General features: G+C 49.4%; 1 protein-coding gene across 1 annotated transcript in view; it reads right to left on the bottom strand.

The window, feature by feature from the left end:
• BSN (bassoon presynaptic cytomatrix protein) overlaps positions 1 to 18,678 on the bottom strand; it is an 87,044-nt gene extending 68,366 nt beyond the window's left edge. Inside the window, exon 1 of the mRNA XM_054280675.1 lies at positions 18,518 to 18,678. Coding sequence (XP_054136650.1) covers positions 18,518 to 18,678 — 161 coding nt within the window. The remainder of the gene's footprint in view (positions 1 to 18,517) is intronic.
• Positions 18,679 to 22,044: the final 3,366 nt, after the last annotated feature.

Here is a 22,044-nt window from a genome sequence, read left to right as displayed (position 1 = left end):
GCAGGATTTCCTCTGTTTGATGGGGGATGTATTGATTTTGCACTGCCCTAATTGCTGAATTAGAAATATTGGGTGATATGGAGTCCAAACTCAGCTGCACTCTCTGTAACCAATGGAGTAATAATTTTGTACAGATAAAGAATATCAAGTGTTTGACTGAGTGTATTAACTGTTAAATTATACTGTTAAAGTTTTCATTTATGATATCCTATGAATGCTTTTTATCACAAGAAGAGCAGGCAGGCAGCTCTACTCACCTGCCCACAGTCACTGGGAGGGTGGGCAGGTACTGTTTCCTTCCTTTTTTTATTGTTTTTAAATTGAAAAATTGTGTCTTTCTTCTTTCTTTCTAAAACTCCCTCCATTTTCCAGCACAAAGTTAAGTAACAGAAATTAACTCTCAGCTCCATGAAAGGGAGGTGGCAAAGCTGCAAGGTTGCTGCCACAGAGCCCAGAGCCAAAAATCAACCTGAGACATTAATCCATATCCAGCTCTGCCTCTCCATCAGATACTTCTGATTAAAAGGCCCAGAAATTCCCTAGTTCCACTCAGGAACAGACATGGATATGAAACCAGCCTTTCTATTTAGGGCTGACACAACACCCTGGGAGGAGATGGATAAGTACTGAGGGGGAAGAGCTGCCCAGAATGATCAGAAGCATGAACAGCACAAGGAAAACCAAGGGTCAAAGGCATTCACCACAAAACCAGGCTCAGCACTCTGAGATGTCACAAGCACCTCAGATTTTTTATGCCTCATTTTTTCCCTAATGTAAAAATAACATTTTTGCATTAAAATTGCAAAAATTGGGAAAGCTTTAAAAACAAAGTCCTACTTACAGCCAAAACAAATGTTAGACTGCTTGCTGGTTAATATTTAATTTCAGAAAAACATGATTTGTCCTAAACCAGACTTTTGATGCCACAGCAGCACCAGGGAAAAGATGTCAGCAGCATCAGTGGAGATAAAAGCAATGCAATGACATAGCACTGGTTTACAATTCTCTGCCAGCAAATTGGTACAGCTTTCTTATTTGGGAATTCCCAGGTAAAGTCAGGGTCTGTAGGAGGGAATTGCTCTAATTTAACTCAAGTAGGTTCATCAGTGCCACTGAATTTTACAGGCAAGACCCAGGCTTGGAGCCAGCATCCCAAGAGATGTCAACAGGCCCTTTGTCACCAGAGGTGCTAACTTGGGAGCAATAACCATCACAAGGTAAATGCCAACACTGTTAATGTCTCTGCTATAAAATCAAGCAATAACCATATTACACAAAATCTACATGCACAGCTGGTAAATGAAATCTTGTTGACTTGTGTGGGAAAGTTCAAGAGACAGCATTGGTTTTCTACTGATTTATTGCTTTTTGTCTAATTTCACATCCCTGCCTTCAGCCCACTGGCCACATCCACCTGCTCAGCTGCCACAAAACTCTGGCAGTGATTGCATCCACAGGAGCTTGGCATTTGTGGTCTGAATAAATCCTTCAGGAGCTGCAGCCCTTCTGTGCAACTGAGGAACACGGATTGCATCCCTTCCTCTGCCTGGTGCTAAGGGAAATGGGTCCTTGCTTGCTGGGCAACTCATCTAATTACTGCATTGTAGTAGATAAAAACCATGAAAATAAGTGGCAGTGTCATCATTATTTTACAAATTGCATGCCCTGCTCAGGCTTTTCAAACAGGAGCTGAGTTTATCCATAGAAGGGAGCTCCCAGCTTCGAAACCAGATCAAAAATCAGCAAAATGAGGACAATCAAGTCTTTTCTGATAGTAGAAAAAAAAAAAGAGGGAAAATTGGGTAGAAAAAGAGGGAAAATGATTGTTTATCTGCAGTAAACCCAAAGGGATGAGCAGCACACAACTCAAGATAAAGCATGAAGAGGGACACGTGAAGAGGCTCACACCCAAAAGAGGGAGGCTGGGCTGACCAACAAGAATTAGAGCTGCTCAGCTACGAGCAGAGATTTGACCTAGTTGGTTCGACTGAAACCTGATGTGAACATCCACATGACTGATTTTAAGAATCACTGAGTATAACCTATTTAGGAAAAAAAAAAAACAGGTAGCTAAACAAGCTGGCAGTTGTACTCTAGGTCAAAATGGCACTGGGTTTGACTTGGAAAGACATAATTCTGAATGGTTATGGGTTATGGCAAAGGAACAGCACAGGATAATAGCAAATGTTAGCTGGTACACACTGCCTGTCAGCAAGTCTGACTAGAAAATAGGACAACCCTTTTAATAAATAAACAGAAAAAGGAGTGTCTGATGTGGAGGGCCTCTGGTTTCAGCTCTGTGCACTGAAATTCTCACACTAGCAATGCTCAGATATACCCCAAGCTTGGGTGTTCTATTGGGGGCAGCTTGTAGCTCTAAAAAGTCCTACATCCAACACATAGAATCCTGTATCAGGCTCTGCTTTGACAAAGAAAAAGCCCCCAGCAGTTACAGAATTAAGCACCTGCTTAAACCCAAGTGTTCCTAAATTAATTACACTGATGTCCATGCAGAAAGAGAATCACTCTGGAAATGGATGGTTTAAAAACAGCGAATGCCACACAGCTGAAATCAAAATAGAAAATACGAAATGGTGACTAGAAACTGTCAGGGAGTATTTTATTAGATGGCAACACAAGCACTCTTGTGAAAGGCCACAGTGTTTAATGACTTGCTTTTGTGAGCAGTGGAAAAACCCTGTTCTCCTGCAGCTTTGTGCTCCAGGGTTGCCTTATCCCCATCAAATAAGATGCAGCTCCTGTCAGGCATTTTCCTGGTGACTGAGGCATCCCTAAAGCTCATCTCCTGATGCTGACAGCGTACTTGAGCTCCTGCTTCCACCCCATCTGGTCATCATGCAGGTCCTCAACCTCCACCCTCACACCTGTTCTCATAAATACACAGAAATGTGATAGTTTGAGTGCTCTGCCTCATGTTACACCCTGCTGGGGCTGGGCTTCAAGGAGGGGCTGCCAGGCAGGGGGTGGCACAAGGCACTGGCAACCAGCACACCAAACTACCAGCCCTGCCCAGGGGTGGTGCTGCTGTGGGTGAGCAATGCTGCGTGCACGGTGTGCCTGCCAGCTCCCTCCTCCGGCCCTGGCTCTGCAGGAGATAACACACCAGAGCTGCTGCTGGCCTTTCCCTCTGTTTGAAATGCCATGCATGGGAAGGTAACAGGAACCAGGAGATTTCCAGCTTACACAGCCACCACCAACCAGTTATTCTCTGCCTTAGCACCATGTCTAGCTCAACGCAGAGTCTGCAACAGGAGAACACATCAATGTCACTCTCGCTGCTGCTCTGTCAGGCACGGCTGTTGAGAGGCATCTGCCATCTTATTAGCTGAGTCCTACACAGCAGAAGGGTTTATGACTGATTTAAGCTCTAAATAAGCATTTACTTGCTTATTTTCATTCCTGCACAACTGCCTTTTTGTAAAGGTTTGTGAATCATTACCATTTGCAGTTGGACTAAATGATCATTGAAGGCCCTTCCAACTCCAAATACTTTATTTTCAATCCTATTTTATTGTATTCTGTTGCTTACCATTCTAATTTTGCTACGTGGCAAGCAAATACTTAATGTGCACCTTACTTAGCCCTGGTTGAGCCAAGAGTAATTTCCCTTGGAGCACTTTGCAATATAAACCCAGAGCAGTGGCTGTTCCTGCCCACCAGACCAACACCCCCAGACCTCTCCAAAGAACCCCAAGGTCAGATGTCTGTCAGACACCCTGTACAGACCATAATGAACATCTGCAATTAAATGCAAGGCAACTGGTCCCTATAGAGTCCAGAGCAGCCTCTGTGAACCCCAAGACCTGAACAGGAGTCAGGGCAGAGTTTTGCATCTCTCACATGAGCTCTCACAAGCCAGAAGGTCGCTGAGTGACCTGCAGACCACCCCATGCTGCTCTGGGGAGCTGCTCCTTCAGCTGCTGATGCCTGAAACGTGTGGCCACCACTGTCAGGATCTTGGCCAAACCCTTCAGAGCCAAAGGCAAACAGGCCTGACAGAAGAGCTGGCAGGTAATGATCTCAGTCCCATATAGATCAAAGAGATCACTTCTCAGATAGCTTTACAGGAGCAGGCACTGTAAAGGTCCAAAGATTTGAGCAGGGTCTCCTTTTAAAATGATAAAATTGTTACTGAGAACATTAATGATCTTGAACTTCAAAGCATTAAAATACCCCAGGGGTAAGTGCAGTGTCCAACATTCATTCTACTTCAGCGACAGGGAAAATCTGTTTCCTCTGTGATAGCTGAAAACTACATTTCAATCTTCCAGAGATGGAGTAAAAGCCACCTCTTGATCAAAATGCTATCAGCTGCAGAGTGTGAGAGGAGCTGTACAGCTCAGTGATGAGAACCAGGAAAGTGCAGGTGCAGAGCCAGGCTTCACTGTGCCTGGGATGGACACAGAGAGCCTAGAAAGGCTATGGGCTATCTAATCCCTCTCTGCCTCTCTCTGGGCACTTAGGGGGTATCTGGAAGATCCAAGACAAGGAGGAACATCACCTCATCCAGTGAATGGGTGCAGCTGGAGGGTCAGCTTTGGACCTTCAGTGCAGGTGAAGCCTTGGAGTCTTTGGGGAGACCTGGAGGGAACAGGAGGCATCAGACACCCCGGCTGCTGGACCTGAGGACACTGCTGAAGGGGAGGGTGCTCAGCAGGTCTGGGCTCATTAAGTGCCCCTTGTTTAGCATTAATTGAGGTGATGCTGAGGGTGGCCATGCTGCAGCCTGCACAGGAAAGTGAGCTGCTGCCTGCAGAGCTCCTCTCCTCTTTACTGCAGGATTTGGAAGGTCTGCAATGATGAAGAGCTGTGCCACAGACTTATGGCCCTGTGACCAATACCAAGGAGCACATAGGGAAACAGCAGCTAAAACAGGGATAAATATCCCCAGGAGCCATGGAGAGGTGTGGGCTGGAGCCATCTCTTCAGTCTGATTTCCACTCAGCTACTCAATGTGTTGCCTCCATATCCTTCCCTGTACAACTGATTGCTATGAGCAAGGCATTTATGTGTGTTAAAATTACATAAAAGAGCCATGACAATCTTGAAAGTCCTGTGGGCAGCAGCAAGGACGAGGATGCTGGGGAGAGCACCCCAGGCAAGGAGCAGCTGCTCCCCTCAGCCCTGATCCCCTCCCATCCCACACGTGAGCTCTGGCAGGGAAAGGGTAGAGGAGCTGATTGCTGCAGTCACGCTGAACTGAAGGCCTTTGTCCCAGGAAAGCCAACACCATGAATTACTGCTCTGTATCTACAAAATGCCAGCAAAGCTGAAAGATAAACCACGGCATGAAGCTAAGGAATGTTTATGGCACACGGCTGGTGAAAGCTTATCTTGTAAATCTATGATTATAACCCATGCCCGCCCTCCTTGAGAGCCTCTCTGATTTTAATTAGCAGCGACACAATTTTTTGTTTAGTTCGTTAGCTGTTCCCTAAAGCAATGCAGAATGAAGCTACCTGCTCTGGACTTAATCCTGTCACAGGAATGTGCCTGCTCTGAGGAGCAAAACCTGACACACACACTTTCAGTAACAGTGACTGTAACAGACTTGGCTTTAATCTATTTGCAGGATTGGGAAAAGACACAGAAATTCACAGGATTACTATAATTTTCAGATACAACCGGGAAATAAAGAAGAGAAAAAGTGAGAAGGTTTGTTAGAAAGAAATTAAAAGCAGCAGGTGGAAGGGTAACAAAGGGAAGTTTCCATGGTACCTGTTAGCAAAACATGCACTGTCAAGAAAAGGTTTAAGACAAGGCCATAACACAGCAATATCATTAAACAACCAAGCTACTGGAGTAAAAGTCAATACTTAGTATGACAAATCATCTCAAGTGGGAGAATTGTTAGGATAAAAATCTAGAAAGAAAGGGGAGAAAGAAAGAAGGAAGTAATAGAAGATGAAGAAACAAGAGGAATCCTTCTTATGGGTTAATAACTTATCAGGATTTAGGACACCCAGGACAGAGGCAGATGGTCAGGTTTTCACAAGCAGAGGTGCAGGATCTTGCCATGGGATAAATGGGATATTCATAAATGGCTTGGAAAGGAGGGGAGATAAAGAAGGGACAAGTTTGCTGAGCCATGGAAATTTATTCAGCATATTCAAAGCTAAAGCTGAGTGCAAAGAGCTGTAGAAGGCTCTCCTGAACTGGATGTCTCGAAACACCACGGCAGGTGAAATCCAAGGTCAAGAAATGCAGAGTGAGGCCCAGAGAACAACCATAGCCACATGTGGTGATGGGTTCTAAATCAGACACTGATGCTCTGCAAAGAGTTCTGCAAGCCATGTTGGACCATTCTCAGAAAACACCAATTTAATGCTCATCAACAAATATAGAACAATCCACCCCCAAAAATACACAATTAAGTTATTTTGGGAAAAAGGCATTTTGGAAAGCAATTCAAAGAGAAGAGCAAAGGCAGCCCGTTCCCTTGACTTGCTTCTGGCTTCCTTCCCCACAAAGAGTGGCACCAAGGTCTGGCTTTGTAATTCTCCCTTCTGCATTCAGGCTTGACTCTGTGCAGGAGCTGGATGGATTCCTGCAGGTGCTGGCTGGCTCAAAAAATGAATCCAACACAAGCAGCATTTGTCACAGGTGGCAAAAAAGGGTCAATCCAGGGGTCTGGCTCCAACAGATCAACATCCCAGTCATGTCCACACCACACAAGGGTCCCCAGACTTCTACCTTCCACAAGAAGTTGGTATTCAACCATTAAGAAACTGGGAAGACTGCAGGGCCCTTCTTTTGGATGAGTTCCACCCATGCTCCAAAATTAAAATCTGATGCAAAAAATGTATCATTATCCATCTCCATGACAGCTTGAGTCAACCAAACTCAGCCCCGAACGGAGAACAACATTCATTCCAGGCATAAAAAAAAGGAAGATCCATCAGAAAGAGAAGTGCTGTTAAAAAAGAGGCAGTAATGACAGACCAGAAAGAAACTGGTTTGTATTTTTAGAAAAAGGAAAGAAAAACACAGTTAAAAAGCAATTTCCAGGAGAGGAAATCAGAGTGCCATACTGCAGAGAGACAGGCAGCTCCTGGTGACTATGCAGCAACCAAAAAATCCTGACTTTGCACCCTCATTTATCTGAGCCTGGGCAAATGAAACAAGGCACCTAATTTTTTGTGTGTGTCTGTGAAAACCCATAGCATTTTTATCCATCCTGCAGTTTGTGTCTTTGCACCTCTGCACATTTTGGCTATCCCATAATGGTCCCTTTACCTCTTCCCCAGGCCATTTAGGTCCTTGATTCTATTTTTTGGTTGTTGCCTCAGGTTACCAGGAGAGCAGATATCCGAGGTGTGGAAGAGCAATCAAGAGATCATTTGGGCAGGGACTGAGGAAACAGCCATCAACTGATCCCTCACAAAGAGCTCCAAATACAGCACATGTGGAGGGGAACATGGAGAAACTGATGAGCCCACATTTCCCTGTGAGGAGGAGAAATCTGTGTCCAACACAGCCAGGTGCCTTTAAACAAAATCTTCACATCAGATTATGTTTCTCAGAAGCACTGCTCAGCTGCAGAGGTTTCTTCCTCCCTGACATTCCCCACACCAGCTCACAGGGGCCAAAAATGTCTTTTATTTAAGACTGTGGTTGCAAATGCCTGGTGGGACATGCCCAGGGGCTGGCACTGGATGGCCTCAGTGTTTTTGTGTCTTAGATTTGCACTTTCTGGTTTTCAGAGATATGAACTGGAATGTCAAACCAAGCTCAGAATCATGTTTTTATGTGTAAAACTCATTATTCACAACAGGAAAGGTAAAGGAAACCCAAGGAACAATACATTACCAACACTGTCAGAGACACCATCAACTTCAATATCTCAAGCTGTTTAGTTTAAATGTACTTTTGAAATAGAAGAGTCTGAAATTCCCCTGCCAAATTCTTTATAGGATCAAAGGAAAACATTTCTCCAGCTTCTGCAACTCTTTGAGGCTCCTTGTCCCTGCCTGCATTTCCCTGCTGCACATACCTCAGCCCAGAACATTTGTCCCCAAAGAGATGGAGGCATCTGCATATTTGATGTATCTGTCCTTGCAGAACCCTGGGAAGGCTTAGCTTGGCAGAAATGGCAGCAGGTAAAATTTAAGGCTGAGAAGTTTAGTTGGGAAGTGAAGCAAATTTTAGACACGTTGAGAAGCAGAAGGCACTTTATTCCTACCCAGAGCAGCTGCTTGGGTTTTGTTTGTGTATTTCAAAGAAAAAGAAAGGTGTGATAATTTGTCAGTTCAGAATGTTTGGGTCTATATCTTCACTTAATAATAAATCAAAATTAAATAGGTAATCATGGAGATGGGTTGGATGAAACTGAGTTGTACTGCCAAGAGGAATCCTATCCTAATCCATTAACCAGTGCTTAACATCCATTAACAATGCAGGAGGAGGAGAGCCTGGAAGATGAGGAAGGCAGATAAAATAAAGCAGAAAAGGGATGCCTAAAAGAGACAGTTCAGAGTTTCCTCCCAGAGGGATGTTTCTGGATGCCTTATTTTTGCCAGGTTGAGGCAATCAGTAGCATATAATATAGTGATAGGCATCATCTTTTCCACTGCAACAGGAACTGATGCTCTGCTATAACTGCAGTGTGTAACCAGTCAAAACCTCATCCAATATAGTGGTAAATGGGCTCTGAAAATCACCACCATCACAAAAGGTTCTATGTAATACACTATATAAATGAAAACAACCTCTTTTCCTGTTGTGCTCCCCAGCTACAGGATTCCTAAGCAAAACATCCACAACTTAGATGGGAAACAGGTGGGAAAAGGAGAAGGCTTGGATATTTTTGCTCCTTGGGACCAGAGATCTGCCCTGAATACAAAGGATGGTGTGTTTTACAGGGATGAGAGCAACACCCACCGTCACCTCCTCACGTCTGCCGGCGTCAGGAGCATTCACGGGAAGTGGCCGCTGCCGCCCGGCCCCAGCACAATGAGCTCCAGCCCTATCTGCTCCAGACATCTCACAGCTCATATCAGAGCTGCTGCAGCCCAGGGATGTGCTTGGGACTGGCAGCAGCTCCCTCACCCTCCCAAGAGCCATTCCCAGCACAGGAGAGCAGAGAAGGTTCGAAAGGGCAGCATCCCAAAGGGCCGCTACCAATGCTTGCCCAGGGTGTTGAGAAATCCTTGGTGAGCAGGGAAGAAGAAACTCAAATTATGGTGGCATATTGTTGGTGGGCAGGAGACAACAATGCTGATGCATCTGAGAGAAAATATGGGAAAAATCTACACACTTGGAGGACAACATGGTGTTCTTTGTGTCCTACTGCTGGTCCTACAAGGGCTACATTAATGGGTGTCAAACCTGGAACCCCATGAGTCTCAGACTGGAAATCAAAAATGCAACAGAAGTTCATAAAATCACAGAATGATTCGGGTTGGAAGGGATCTTAATGATCATTTCATTCCAACCCCCCTGCGTTGGGCAGGGACTCCGGCCACCAGACCAGGCTGCTCCAAGCCCCATCCAGCCTGGCCCTGAACACTTCCAGGGATGGGGCAGCCACTTCTCTGGCAAGTTACCGCAGATGAACTGCTGAAATAGCCCATAGCAAAATTAAAATAGAAGAAAATACATTTACTCCTTCCTGTCAACTCAGAGGTTGTTGCTGAGCACGATGAGAACAGCTCAGGCTGTGACCACCTCGGGTGTTTGAGCCAAGCAGACCAAACCCAGCCCAGCAAGGCAACAGGCACTGCTGGAACTGCAGCTGCAGCACAGCCCTACCTGCAAAGGCTGCAAACCAGCAGAGTTCACTCTGCCAGTTAACTGGGAGGTTAGTATTTAAAAAAAAAAAATTGAAAAAAAAAAAGGAGAGAAAAAACCCAACCAAACAACAATTTGTCTCCCTAAGAAGATTAATAGGTGCATTTAAAGAAATCAGGCTGTAGGCTTAATGAGAGAGAGGCAGCAAAATCCTAAATGTGAGACCTCCTACAGTTTTTCAGTCCAGCTGTACAATCAAATAATAGTTTATGTAACTAGGATTGAAACTAAATAAATTAAAAGTAATTTCATGTTTCATCAAAAGAAAAAGTACAGTTTGGAGTCAACATGGAAAAAGATCTAGTTCAGCCCCACATTTTCCCCAGCCTTTCATAAGCTTTGTACTATCAGCTGATTTGGGTTTTTTTCACACGACAAAGGCAAATTACCAAGTCCCTTAAGAACTTATTATACATTTCCAATTTTCAACCATTCCTATTTTATAACGCATAAATTCACATATCTATAAGTGAAATGTTTTCTTTAGAAGATGAAAGAAAAAAAAAAAACCATGCTGTTTTTCCTAGGCTGCAATCTGTTTTTTGGTTAAATAATAATAAAAAAAAAGGGTGGTTAGCAGCTACAACATGTCAATCTTTGCAAGTAATTCCCACGCACAACTTCATCCTTGTGCAGACATGAAATATGGCACAATCTTTTCGTACTCTTCGTGTCTAGACTGATGAAGGAAGGGCACAAGATACCAACAGACTCTTTCTTCTACTGGAAAGCCCATGGCAGACCTATTTGGGTCTCAGCTGGGTTTTTAAGAGCACCAAACCCCTCAGGATTCATTCAATAGCTGAAGACACATCTCACATTGACTTCATACCCCCATACAACTTCTGAGGATGAAGCAGCCTGAGAAGCACTGAGATCACACCACAAGAGGTTGCATACTCCAAGCATCTCCTAACAGAGCTAAAAATCCACAAATAAAGGCAAATTTCAAAATAAATCTCCCTATTTGGGATGCTACAACCCTCAGGACTGGTTCCTGCAAAGGGATGTCCACCAGAACCAGGCTCTGAGGCTCCCAGCAGCTGGAAAAGCCCATGAGCTCCCAAGGCCAGGAAAGACTCAAGACAGGCTAGAAAGCAATGTTGCACTGGTATGCAAGGAAACAAAGAGAAAAAAGGTTCAGGGGCTGCTCTCAGCTATTGACATCTGGCCTCTGCAAGTGTCCCTGCTATGTCAGGCTGGACTGAGGAGGTCCTGCCACCCCTGGACATCCTGGCTGAAATGCAGGATTGGGCCACATCTAAACCAAATGACATTTTGATTCAAGGTGATTTTTCTTCTACATCTGTCAGAGGAGCTGTCAAATCCTCATCTGAAAGCTGTTCAGCGTGGGAAACTGCTTTGTCATGTCTGAGAGCCTGTGGTCCCTGACAGGTCCTGGAACCGAGTGAAGAGCAGTCAGTCACACATGCCCAAAAACCCTCAAAATTCTGCAACATTTCCCAAGCAGCATGGATGGGTTTTCTATGCAGCATCTGCTTGCTCTAAGTTCAGTTAGAGCTATCAAGACCCTCCAAGAGGACAGGAAATGCTCTTCTCATGAGGACCTACACATGACAAGAGAAGAGGTCCAGGTGGCTCTAAGGTCTCCCCTTTTCTTCTCCAGACCTGACACCCCCAGCTCTCTCAGTCTGGAGTGTCTCATTTAGGATCTCAGTCATGACCTCGTTAGTGGGGGTGTGATGGGGGGTCTGATGGTGTCTACCAGCAAGTAATGGCCGAGGTTTCCCCCAGGCCTGTGCTTCCACCAGTCCCCAGCAGTGCCTTGCACAGCCCACTGCATCACTGGGTTCTTGGACAGCTGTGCCCAGCCCAGGGAGCACCAACAGGCTCCACATGGAGATGTTCATCTTGTCCTAGGGAGAAGGTGTAAAGGCACTTCCTTCCTGTGCTAAGGACAGGGGCAGGAGACGGGTCTGGGAACAGCCTGGGCAGGAGAGGGGTTTGTGCTGTAGCTCCTCTCAGAAGATGCCTAACACACTCTACTGCATTAAATATATGAACATTTTTCTTCTATTGACAATGACCTAGAAACACAACTAAATCATGTTCGAAAAAAGAGAATGCACCAAACTATTTAATCACATCTTCAGGGGGGAATGAAGCCAGTAAGAAGGAGCTAATCTCCTGCTCATCACAGAAACTATAGTTTTGGACTGAGGGCAACTTTGTACATTCAGAGGCGACAGTTTTACTTAAACCTTCTGTGATCATATATCCCATTGTTCCATCTGGTAAGCTGCTTCTACACTTATTTATGCTCACTTTTAACATCCATTTGATTACCATTTGGCTAGCATAGGTCTCTGAACTGCAGAGGTGTCTTTGCTAGCCATCATAACCATCTTTGCCACCCAGTGCCAGCAGCCAGGCTGGAGGGCTCATTCCCTCCCCATCTCCAGCCAAACCAAGGCACTTACACAAATAATAAGAGAAAACAAAATAAAAATTGCATTCAGAGGTGCTTTCCTTGACTTGTCAACACGGGCAGGGAGCTGCTGTCTCCTGCTCTTCCAGCCCACTGTCCCCAGTCTCTTAATGGGGCTGGGGTCTTTCTTCAATATCAAACACACACTAGGAAAGCTGCAGAGGCCAAGAGTGAGCGAGACACCACCATCAGTGTAGTTAAGTTATCTTTGGAATTAAACATGAGCAGAGCACCTCGTGAACATCCCTTCCAGCCACGCCATCAAGCCCAGGCCAGCATTAATAGGATCCAGCAATGCTGATTGCTCTTACAGGCTCCTAAATAGCACACTGGGGGTGCTGGGGGCTCTCAGAGAGGAGCCAGCTCACCACATTCACAAAAACTTCCCAGCATCAGTGACATGGAAAGCGGTACAACGCGCTCCTCGATGACTGACAGGCTGCACAGCAGCACCTCGGGGCCATGCCGGAGCTCAGCACCTCCAAGCACGAAAAAAGACAACAACCTTGTTCATAGGAATAGTCGTGCTCATAGACTGATACAAAAATAACAGATCTGTCATTCAAACAGACATTTGAAAACACAGTGATGGCTCAACAGCGACGATCCCAAATTCAAGATGAATGACAGCTTACGATGTGTGGGACCAGGATGACCATCAGCACTTGCTGTCACTCACTGGCCAAAAAAGAAACCCAAGGAACATCCTGGAACAGCAGCACTCAACAGCAAACTCCACATGATAATGTTACTGTCACATTTAGTGAAAAATTATAACGCCTTTGCCTTGAAACCGCTTCACCCTACTGAGCTACCTGCTCTTGGGAAGCACTCTGCACCCTGACTGCCTGTCCCATCCTTCCCAAGGGGCACCTCACACACCAGGAAATTGGAAAGGGATTGCTGGAAAAACACCCTGGGCCAGCCCCAGTGCCAGCCCCAGCCGGGGAAGCGGTGAACACGGCTGTGCAGAGAGGCTGTGTGGCAGGCAGGCTGTGGTGTTCTGCCAGTCCAGATGCACATCAAGTATTCCCCAAACTCATATAAACTGCAGGAATATGCCACAGCATTGACTATCTGTTTGCACTGAATTGGCGACATGATGGGAAACATCAAATATGTGCTTGATTCACACAGCAGAGAAAAGAAACAGCTTTATTGCAGCACGCTGGAGAAGCAGAAGTGGAGAGGCAGAAGCCAGCTCAGCATGAGCAACAATGACCCACCAGCCCCAATGGATGTGGCCACTTGAGCTGAGGCTCCATTCCTGAGCATCAGCAGAAGAATCAGGATGGTTTGGGCTGCAAGAGACCCTAAAGATCACCGAGTTCCCATCTCCTGCCATGGGCAGGAACATCTTCCACTAGAAGGCTGACCACCAGCACTCAGCTTTCCAGTGCAAAGGAAGCGGCCCTGCCACAGCTTCCAATTGTACCAGAGGAAGCCCAGGACTCCTCCAACTTTTCAGCCAACACAGCAAAGGACATCAATCCTCTCAAATTCTTCTCTATCCTTTCTGAGCAGAAGTGGACACTGCAGGGACACCCCCAGGAGCCCCTCACCCAGCAAAAGCGAGGGGTTAAGATCCACCATCCAGGCTGGATCCCGCAGTGAGAAACCCCAACCTGTGAGGCAGACTGCAAATCTGTGTATTTGTTTTGGAAATAAAGGCATTAATAATTGATGCCAAACACTGTGAATATTGATGAGCACGTTGCCAGAAGAGGTTTTGGAGTTACTTAAGCACCCAAAATTGTGCCGTCTGGATTCAGTGGCCTAATGGCTGCTGTCAGAGCAATCACAATCCGCAAAGCACTGTGTCACAGCCAGCACGCCTGCCCATCATGACAGAAGATAAATTGATGCCCAGCGGGGTATTTAACACCACAAATATTTTGATTTGATCCATCATGTACACCATTTTCTACTCCTTTTGCTTTTTGTTTTGCTCGCACAAGTTTAATGATCTCAAAACATTGCGTATCTGTTCTTCCCCTCCTCACTCAAACCCAGCCTCAGTTCCCTCCTGACCCTCCAAATGTCTGGCAGCAAATAAACTAATGCTCAATAAGTGCAGAAGCATGGCAGGCTTTTCCAGACTGCCAGTCCATGGCTCAGACAGGGAAAAAAACTGTTTTAATATTTGAGGAAATTCCCAGCAATGCCTCTGGTGGTGATGCCTCTGCCCCATCCTGCGCAGGGCTCAGGGCCTTTGGGGAGAGCAGAGCATGGAAATGAGGATGGAGCTGGCTCTCTGGGCTCTCCAGGTGAGTGTGAGCCCTCTCCACAGCCTGGCTGCCCATCACAGTCTGGTTTTGTTTCTAGCACAGTCATATGAAAATGGACATCGACTGCTCATTTCTGCAAGCTTGGGAAAAGTGCCCATTTAAAAAGAAAGAGGCAAAGTCGGTTTTTTTTTTAAACAATTATCTTTATGTATAAACTTCTTATTTCTCAGTGTGATGGTACTTTATGGGAAGCAAACAAGCACACTCAAGTGAGCTACAGAGAGGGTAAAAGGGAGCATCCAAACTGCAATAGTTTGTCCAAAGTTTCTCTGATTTAAAGGGCTTTCTTTCAGTTCTGCTTCTCCTATGCTCTTCCCTATCACCAGATTTTTTACTTCAAGCTCCATCGCCTGCTAAACAGAGCAAGGCTGGATGTACAGCAGGGTAAACAGGATCAGCACTTGCCTAGCCCCTGCTCCAAGCCAAGGGAAGGCTCTGAGGGAGCTCACAGCCCATGCCAAAGGTGCTACCACACAGTACTGGAGATATTCCCTCTTGGTTGCTTCAAGACCTTCAGCTCACAACCTATCTTGAGGCTTAAGAAATACTGCAATATGACCTACAGTGTGGAAAACAAAGGTCCTGGCACCTCTGCCAGTGTGCCATGGGAGCAAGCTGCTTCCCAGCCTCACAGCCTGCAGTGTGCATCACCCAGGTCCAGAGGAACAGCGGTGCTGAAAGCCCAGCTGCTCCCACACACAGCCCCTGAATTTGTGGCTGGTCCTCAATGCTTCCCAGGAGACTGCCCCTCTTCCCCTCTCTCATCCTTCAGCCTGAGCTCATGCATCCAGGTGTCAAAAAGAGCCTTTTGCAAGCTCCACAGCTGAGCAGCAGCGAGACCAAAAACCTGAATGAATCCAGCAGAAATCAGGCACATAGTCAGAAGCAGCAATAAAGTCTTTCTGTAGGTTACCAGGAAAACCAGCCATGTAAAGCTCTGTGCCCCAAGCTACAGTTCTGAACTTGGGATCATCCCTGCTCTGCCATCCGAGCCTTTTTCATCCATCCATCCATCCATCCATCCATCCATCCATCCATCCATCCCATGAAACGAGCTTGTCCCTTCTGCTTAGGGGGTGTCTCTGGAGGAACAGAGTAGAACTTGCCAGTCCAAAGCTTTCTGTCCAAATGCATCAGCAACCAATCTGGGCTCCTGTGATCCTACAGGTTATTGGTGCCCCAGCCATTTTCCTTTCAGGCTAGAGGCTCTGTTTGTCTGAGCAGACCAGCAGCAAGCCTGCCCTCCCTCCCTAGATTCAATCTCTCCTTGCTGGAGTACCAGAGTCAGGCACAGCCTCCTCAGGTGAGATTCCAGCAGCTCCTTGCACAAGGGTGAGCTCTGCACTGAAAACATCTTGCCCTGCACCATGCTGGCCTTTTGCAGAGCTGCTGGCAGAGCCAAACCACCCCAGAGCTGAGCATTGCCCCCAGCTTCCCTCCAACCTCTGGCTCCCTCGTGCCTCGGCAAAGCATGCAAGCAAAAAATCAAACTTCATAAATAGTGGTAGACATTGCAACTTGGTGAGAAGATGCTACTCCTGTTTGAGTTTTCCAGTCTCTGAAGTATCTTCATAGTGTATGCACAGTTCTTAGAAGCTGTTATTATGGATTTAAACACAAGAGCCCGAAATCCAGGGTAGCCCCTATAAGGTATTCAGGCTATTTCTCTGTGTAACACAAAGCAAACTGTGAAAAATGACACAGAAAAATCATACTACTATAGTTTTCACTGGCTTACATGTGGACTTAGGTTACTTAATTCAGAGGGGAAAAAATAATTACTCTGATATTGAAAGAAATTCACTTTCTCTGGCCACTTGAGATTTCTGGAGCAGCACCTTTAGCACTGCACCCTCACTGCTTGGCCAGCACATCCTGTGCTCTGCTGAACCTTTCACAACATATGGTCTGTCTTATGTGCCCACTCCCGCCCCTCACAAAAGCCACTTTGTTCTCGAGGCCTCATTTCCCTTCATTGCCACTTTGCTACCTTGAATTTAAATCCCTCAGTGTCATCTCAGCCCCCCACACCCCTCCCACGCTTAGGTTTTAAACACTGGCACAGCTCAGCATCGTCCCCTTCCCACTGCTGCTCCACAGCACAGCCTCACTTGGCCCACCTCTTTAATTGCTTTAATTAATTGCAAGGGAGGGCAGCTCCCCAGCAGCAGCTTCCCAGGAGGCACAGGAGCATCAGCTCAGTGTGCGAGGGCTGGAGCACGGCCGGAAAAAACAACCTGGTGTTTCTGGCACCAGAGGAGCATGGATGGCCACTGCTACAGACTCTGCTCCTCCACCCAGGACCCTAAGAGCCCCTGGAACCCCCAGCACTGCACAGCAGCCAACACAGAACTTGGACAGTGATGGAGGAGCAGTGCCAGAATTGGACGGAGACAGCAGACCTGCATGGCTTCCTTGGCTCCTCTCATTACAGCAGCCTAAACAGCCCCACAGGTATTTAATTTTAAATTGTTCAAGCAGCTGCGAACAACTTTTTACTGGCAGAATCCAAAGCAGAGGAGTTGGGACTCTCTAGCACGGGAAACTGAGAAAAATGTAAAGGAAAATGAGCACAATTTCCCTCAGAGTCATTTTTTTCACACTCACTGTGTGAAAGCTCACAGGGATCTTACAGACAGAAGCCTGCCCACAGCTGTAGCATCCCTGAAGCCCACTGGATGTCACGGTGTGCCTGTGAGCAGCCATTGCTGCCCAGCAAGACAGAGCCCACTGTCAGGCAAGACTGCAGCTCCTGCTCAGCCTCCCACCTGGATTTTCCCTGTCTGAAGCCACACAACTGGCAAGACCAGCAGTACTCATCACTGCCCAGGCAAGGGGAACAGCCCAGAATGGCCCTGCCTTGGCCATACACTGAGGGCGAACCACCCACCGTGTCCTCCGCATCTCTCCGTGCAACTTTCTGCTCCTCGCCTTTATTTTTTCAGATAGGATGATGCTTCAGGATTAGCATTTTTCTTTTAAGGAATATCTCTTATCCCACACTCGCTTCCGAAGTATCTCCCTCGCAGCTGGCACTGCCTGGCAGGAGGAGAACGGCTCAGTGCAGCTCCCTGCGAGGTTTTGCACCGATGACTCCTGGCAGGGCTGCATGTCCCTCCTGTTACATAACGACCTTTCCCGTTTGGTGCTGGCTCCACTTGGGGTGGCCACGTTTGGGAGTGGTCACATGTGGGGTGGAGACGTTTGGGGTGCTCACATGCCCCGGTGCTCTCAGCCGTGTGCTGCCAGGCACCATCCCCCCATCCCGACCAGACCCACCAACCCTTAACCATCCTCCCTTCTCCCTATGCCTCCCCATTTGCTGCTGGACCTCTGCCCACCGGGCAGCACCCCGCTTTGTCCTGCCCCCCAAACACAACACTCCTCCTCGGGCACTCCATCCCTGTCCCACACCCAGCCCCAGATCGCAGCTTTGCTCTCCCCAGCACCCAGGGGTGTCCCGGAGCTGCCAGCTCCCTTGGGGCTGCACCCTCCAGCAGTGACCTGCCTCGGGTGCCTCCATCACCTCCCTGAGCCCAGCGCACCTCCCTCACCTGCCTGCTCCCTGCTGCCCACACCCCACAGCCGCGCCGTCTGTGCCCTCGGCTCGCAGTCCGTGCACACTCCTGTCTGCCCTGCCTGCGCTCGCCCGCAGGTGCCCCACAGAGCGGCCCCCCACGGCAGGAGCCCCACAGAGAGGCCCCCCACGGCACCTCCTGCCCCAGCCAGCCCTGCCCGCCCCACAGCAGCCCCGATCACAGCTCCCCGCCGCAGGCGGCACCGCTCTGCCCTCACCCGACACGGCCGCGGCTCCTGCCCGCGTGCCCCCCCACACACACCCGCACCGCCAGCCCTGCTCCCCTGCGCCCACACCCCCACCCAGCCGTGCCCCGCGCCCTCAGAGCCGCCCGCAGCCCGGAGCCCGCGCCCGACCCCGCGCCCCCCGCCGCTCCCCGCCCCGCGCTCTGACCTGGGCCCGGCGGCGGGCGGGAGCTGTCCGCCGCCGCCCGGTGCTGAAGGCGGCTTGGCGGCGGCGGCGGCGGGCGGCGGCGGGGCCCCTGCGGCGGCGGCGGCGGCGGGCGGCAGCTGCCCGTCGTCGCCGCCGCCCTCCAGGCTGGCCTCGTTGCCCATGTCGGGCCGGGCGGGACCGGGACCGGGGCCGCTCCCTCAGCGCAGCGCCGCCCCCGCCGCCGCCATCAGCCCCGCGCCGCCATCGCCGCCCGCCCGCGCCGCCCCGCGCATGCGCTGCCTCCGCGCCCGCTCGCGCCGCGGGCACGCGCGCGTTCGCCCGACCAATCGCCGCCCGCCCCGCGGGGCCCCGCCGGCACGTGCCCCCCGGCCCCGCCCCGCCCCGCCCGCCGGCCAATCGGCGCCGCGCAGCGCCGGCGCTCGCGCCCGCCAGGCGGCGCCACTCGCGCTCCCGCGCTGGCCGTCAATGAGCGGCCCGTCTGCCGTGACGTCACGGGCCGGTGGCCAATGGGCGCGCAGTCCCGCATGAGGTTACACGCAACAGCCAATGAGCGCCCGCTCACCCATGAGGTCACGGGCAGCTGCAGGATGTCACACATCACTGACCAATGAGGTGTCCCCTCCTTCATGAAGTCATGCGCTGCTCCTGGAAGTCACAGCCTGACAACCAATGAGCACCTGCCTCCTCCATGATGTCAGAGGCTGCCCCAGGACATCACACCACGTCAGCCAATGAACATCTTGTGCCATTGTGAGGTCATGCACTGCCTTGTGATGTCACACTCTGCCAGTCAGTGATTGTTGTGCTCCCTGTCAGGTCACAGCAGCCCTGCAATGTCACATGCTACGGTCCAATGAGCACCCTGCTACCTCATGACATCATGGCAGTTGCTCTCAGCCAGGCAATGAGAACATGCCTCCCTGTGACGTCATAGGCTCGCTGATGACGCAATGGAGCCTCAGCCAATAACGACCCTGTCCTTCCCACGGCCACCCAGAAACCAGCCAGTGACAACCATTGCTCTCCTATGACATCACAGGCTGAGCCAATGGGCTCACACACTGGCCCTAAGCGCCAGTCTCAGCCAGCCAGCACCGCCCTTTCCATGAGGTCACACAGCACTCAGCCAATGGCCACGCTTCCTCCGTGTGAGGTCAGAGGCTGCCCATGACGTCAGAGAGCAGCAGTGCCCAGCACAGCCGGGGTTCTCTCCCGTCCCCGCCGCTAATGAGGGGCGGTAATTAACGGTGCCGGTCCCCGTGGGCGGAGGGACGCGCTGCCACCGCCGGTCCCCCGCTGCCACCCTGCGGCTGCCACGGCCCGGACCCCCCCCTCGGGGGACCCCAGCGGGGACCCAAAATTGTCCCTGGGCGCGCCAGCCCGGGCGGAGCCGGGCCCGGGCAGGGCTGGCGGCTGCTTTTTATGGGCTGTGAGTCAACTCACACGCGCTAAATCCCAAAATAAACGTGAAACTGGGTCCAGCCTCACCTCGGAGCGCACCGAAATAGCAACCGGCTCCAAGGAGCCCCAGGAACAGGGACCTGAGCGCCTTCCCCGCCCCTTCGTTAGCCCCAGCCCAGGGAAAGGGATGCTGGCGCTGGAGGGCACTGCTGTCCCCCGAGGAGCAGGGGTGGGGTGCAGAAGGTGTAACACGGGAGGAAAAGAACTTTGGAGGATATGAAAGCACTAAGAGAATAAAACAGCTTCAGTTCTGGGCAGGGCAACAGATGTGCAATAAACCAGAACAAAATCACATCAGAAACAACCCAGGAGCAGCAAGGCTATGGAAGGTTAAAGTGTAAGAATAGATGAGAGCCAGGACTTAGCAGGTGGCCAGGACACACACAAAGTTTGGTTTGTTTGGATTTTTTCCTGAGGTGATGTGTTCCCCAAACACAGGAGACTCAAAACATCCACCTTGAATGCAGCAGAGGTTGGAGCAGCTGCCAGCAGCGGTGCTGTGCAGGCAGTGCCCAGACAAAACACTCAAACTTCAGATTAAACTTGCCCTGGTATCAAAACAGCCCCAAAACCCTCTCAACCCCAGCACTGCAGGCTAGCATCTGTTCTCCCGTTATGGGCAGACACCACACCTGCTCTCCAGCACCTCAGCATGGAAGCCCATGCTCCCCACCAGCCCCACACCAAACCTTCACTGCTGCCTTCTTAAAAGGGTCTTCCTGAACTGGAGAGATCCAGAGCAAGTCTCACATTTTACAGGCATTTGACACCTACCTCAAAGGGACAAGGACAGCAGGCTCTCTGCAGACCCCCACCCAGGGCTTCTCCTCTGCAGAATTCACTTTGCTTGATTAAGTTCCCCCCAAGCTTATTTTTCCAGCCCTCTGAACCCTCTCCTCTGGCTCCTCCAAACTCTCCCCTCATTCCACTGAATTCCACAGCCTCAGGTGCTGCAGGTGAGACACAGCTCATGCTCTGCAGAGCTGTGCTTTGTTCCCTTCCCTGAGGATGGGCATCACTGTCCCCTTGGCTTCACCCCACCCCTGTCCTTCCCTGCACAAGGGGCCTGCCACCCCAAAGGAACCTGAAGGGTTGAGCACATCCATCACCCCAGCTCAGACCTCCACCCTGAGGTGCAAGAGGCTGGAAAATGCTCAGAAGCCAGTTGTGTTAACAAGTGTGCACAGTAATATATTTTATTCCAAAAAAACATGTTTTTAGCCAGTCCAGTAATACAAATTTGGCCTGAAGCAGCTGGAAATAGGAAAGGTCAGATTTGTACAGGAGAGGGCTTTATGAGGTGCCTCACCACATCTGTTCCTTGCAGCTTGGACAGCCCTGCTTCAGGGGTGAACCTCCTGTTCCACAGCTCCAAGCTGAAGAACCCAGACATGTTCAGCCCCACCAGCCTCCCCTTCATCACTTCTCCAGGCCATTCCAAACCCTCTCATCACAAGGCAGAACAGTTACAAAATAATAAAAATACTCTCTTATTAAAACATAGAAATAAGTAAATATTAAACAAGTTAATATTAAAGAAATAATAAACAAGTGTCACACCCACACATGCCAAGCACAAAGCTCACACCAGCACACCTTTCTCTGCTTCCGTGTGCAGCAGGAACGCTCACCCCAATACTTTCCTTCCAGGTCAGTAGTTTCAGTACCAAGCCTGCAAGACCACTCTGAATTTCATGATCCAGAATAGGGCAACACAGCTCCCAAGTCCACCTGTGGATCTCCCCAGCCCCAACAGGCCTGTGGCTGAGGGAAGGTGTTCAGTTTGATGATGAATATACAAACACTCAACAGCCACACACGGTGCTCTACACATTTCTTCCTCCAGTAAAGTTTCTTGGAACTATCTACACCAGGCATGGAGCTGGTCCAGGTCCCTTCTCCCTGCTGCTCTCCAGACTGACATCCCAGACACCTCCCTGCACCTCCTGCTTGTGACTGCATCCAACAAGTGTGCAGTTCCACCTGGTGCCAGAGAGCCCAAAGCAGCAGCAACTGCAGAACTCTGAGGAGGCCAGAAGGCAAGAAAACCCTGTTAATTCTGCATG

Source organism: Melozone crissalis, unplaced genomic scaffold (genome assembly GCF_028551555.1).
Source record: "Melozone crissalis strain CALT ecotype California unplaced genomic scaffold, PUWL_Pcris_2 ptg000029l_1, whole genome shotgun sequence".
Classification (NCBI taxonomy): Eukaryota; Metazoa; Chordata; class Aves; order Passeriformes; family Passerellidae; genus Melozone; species Melozone crissalis.
Note: the sequence above shows the minus strand (reverse complement) of the source record. Positions and strands in the feature narration are given on the sequence as shown.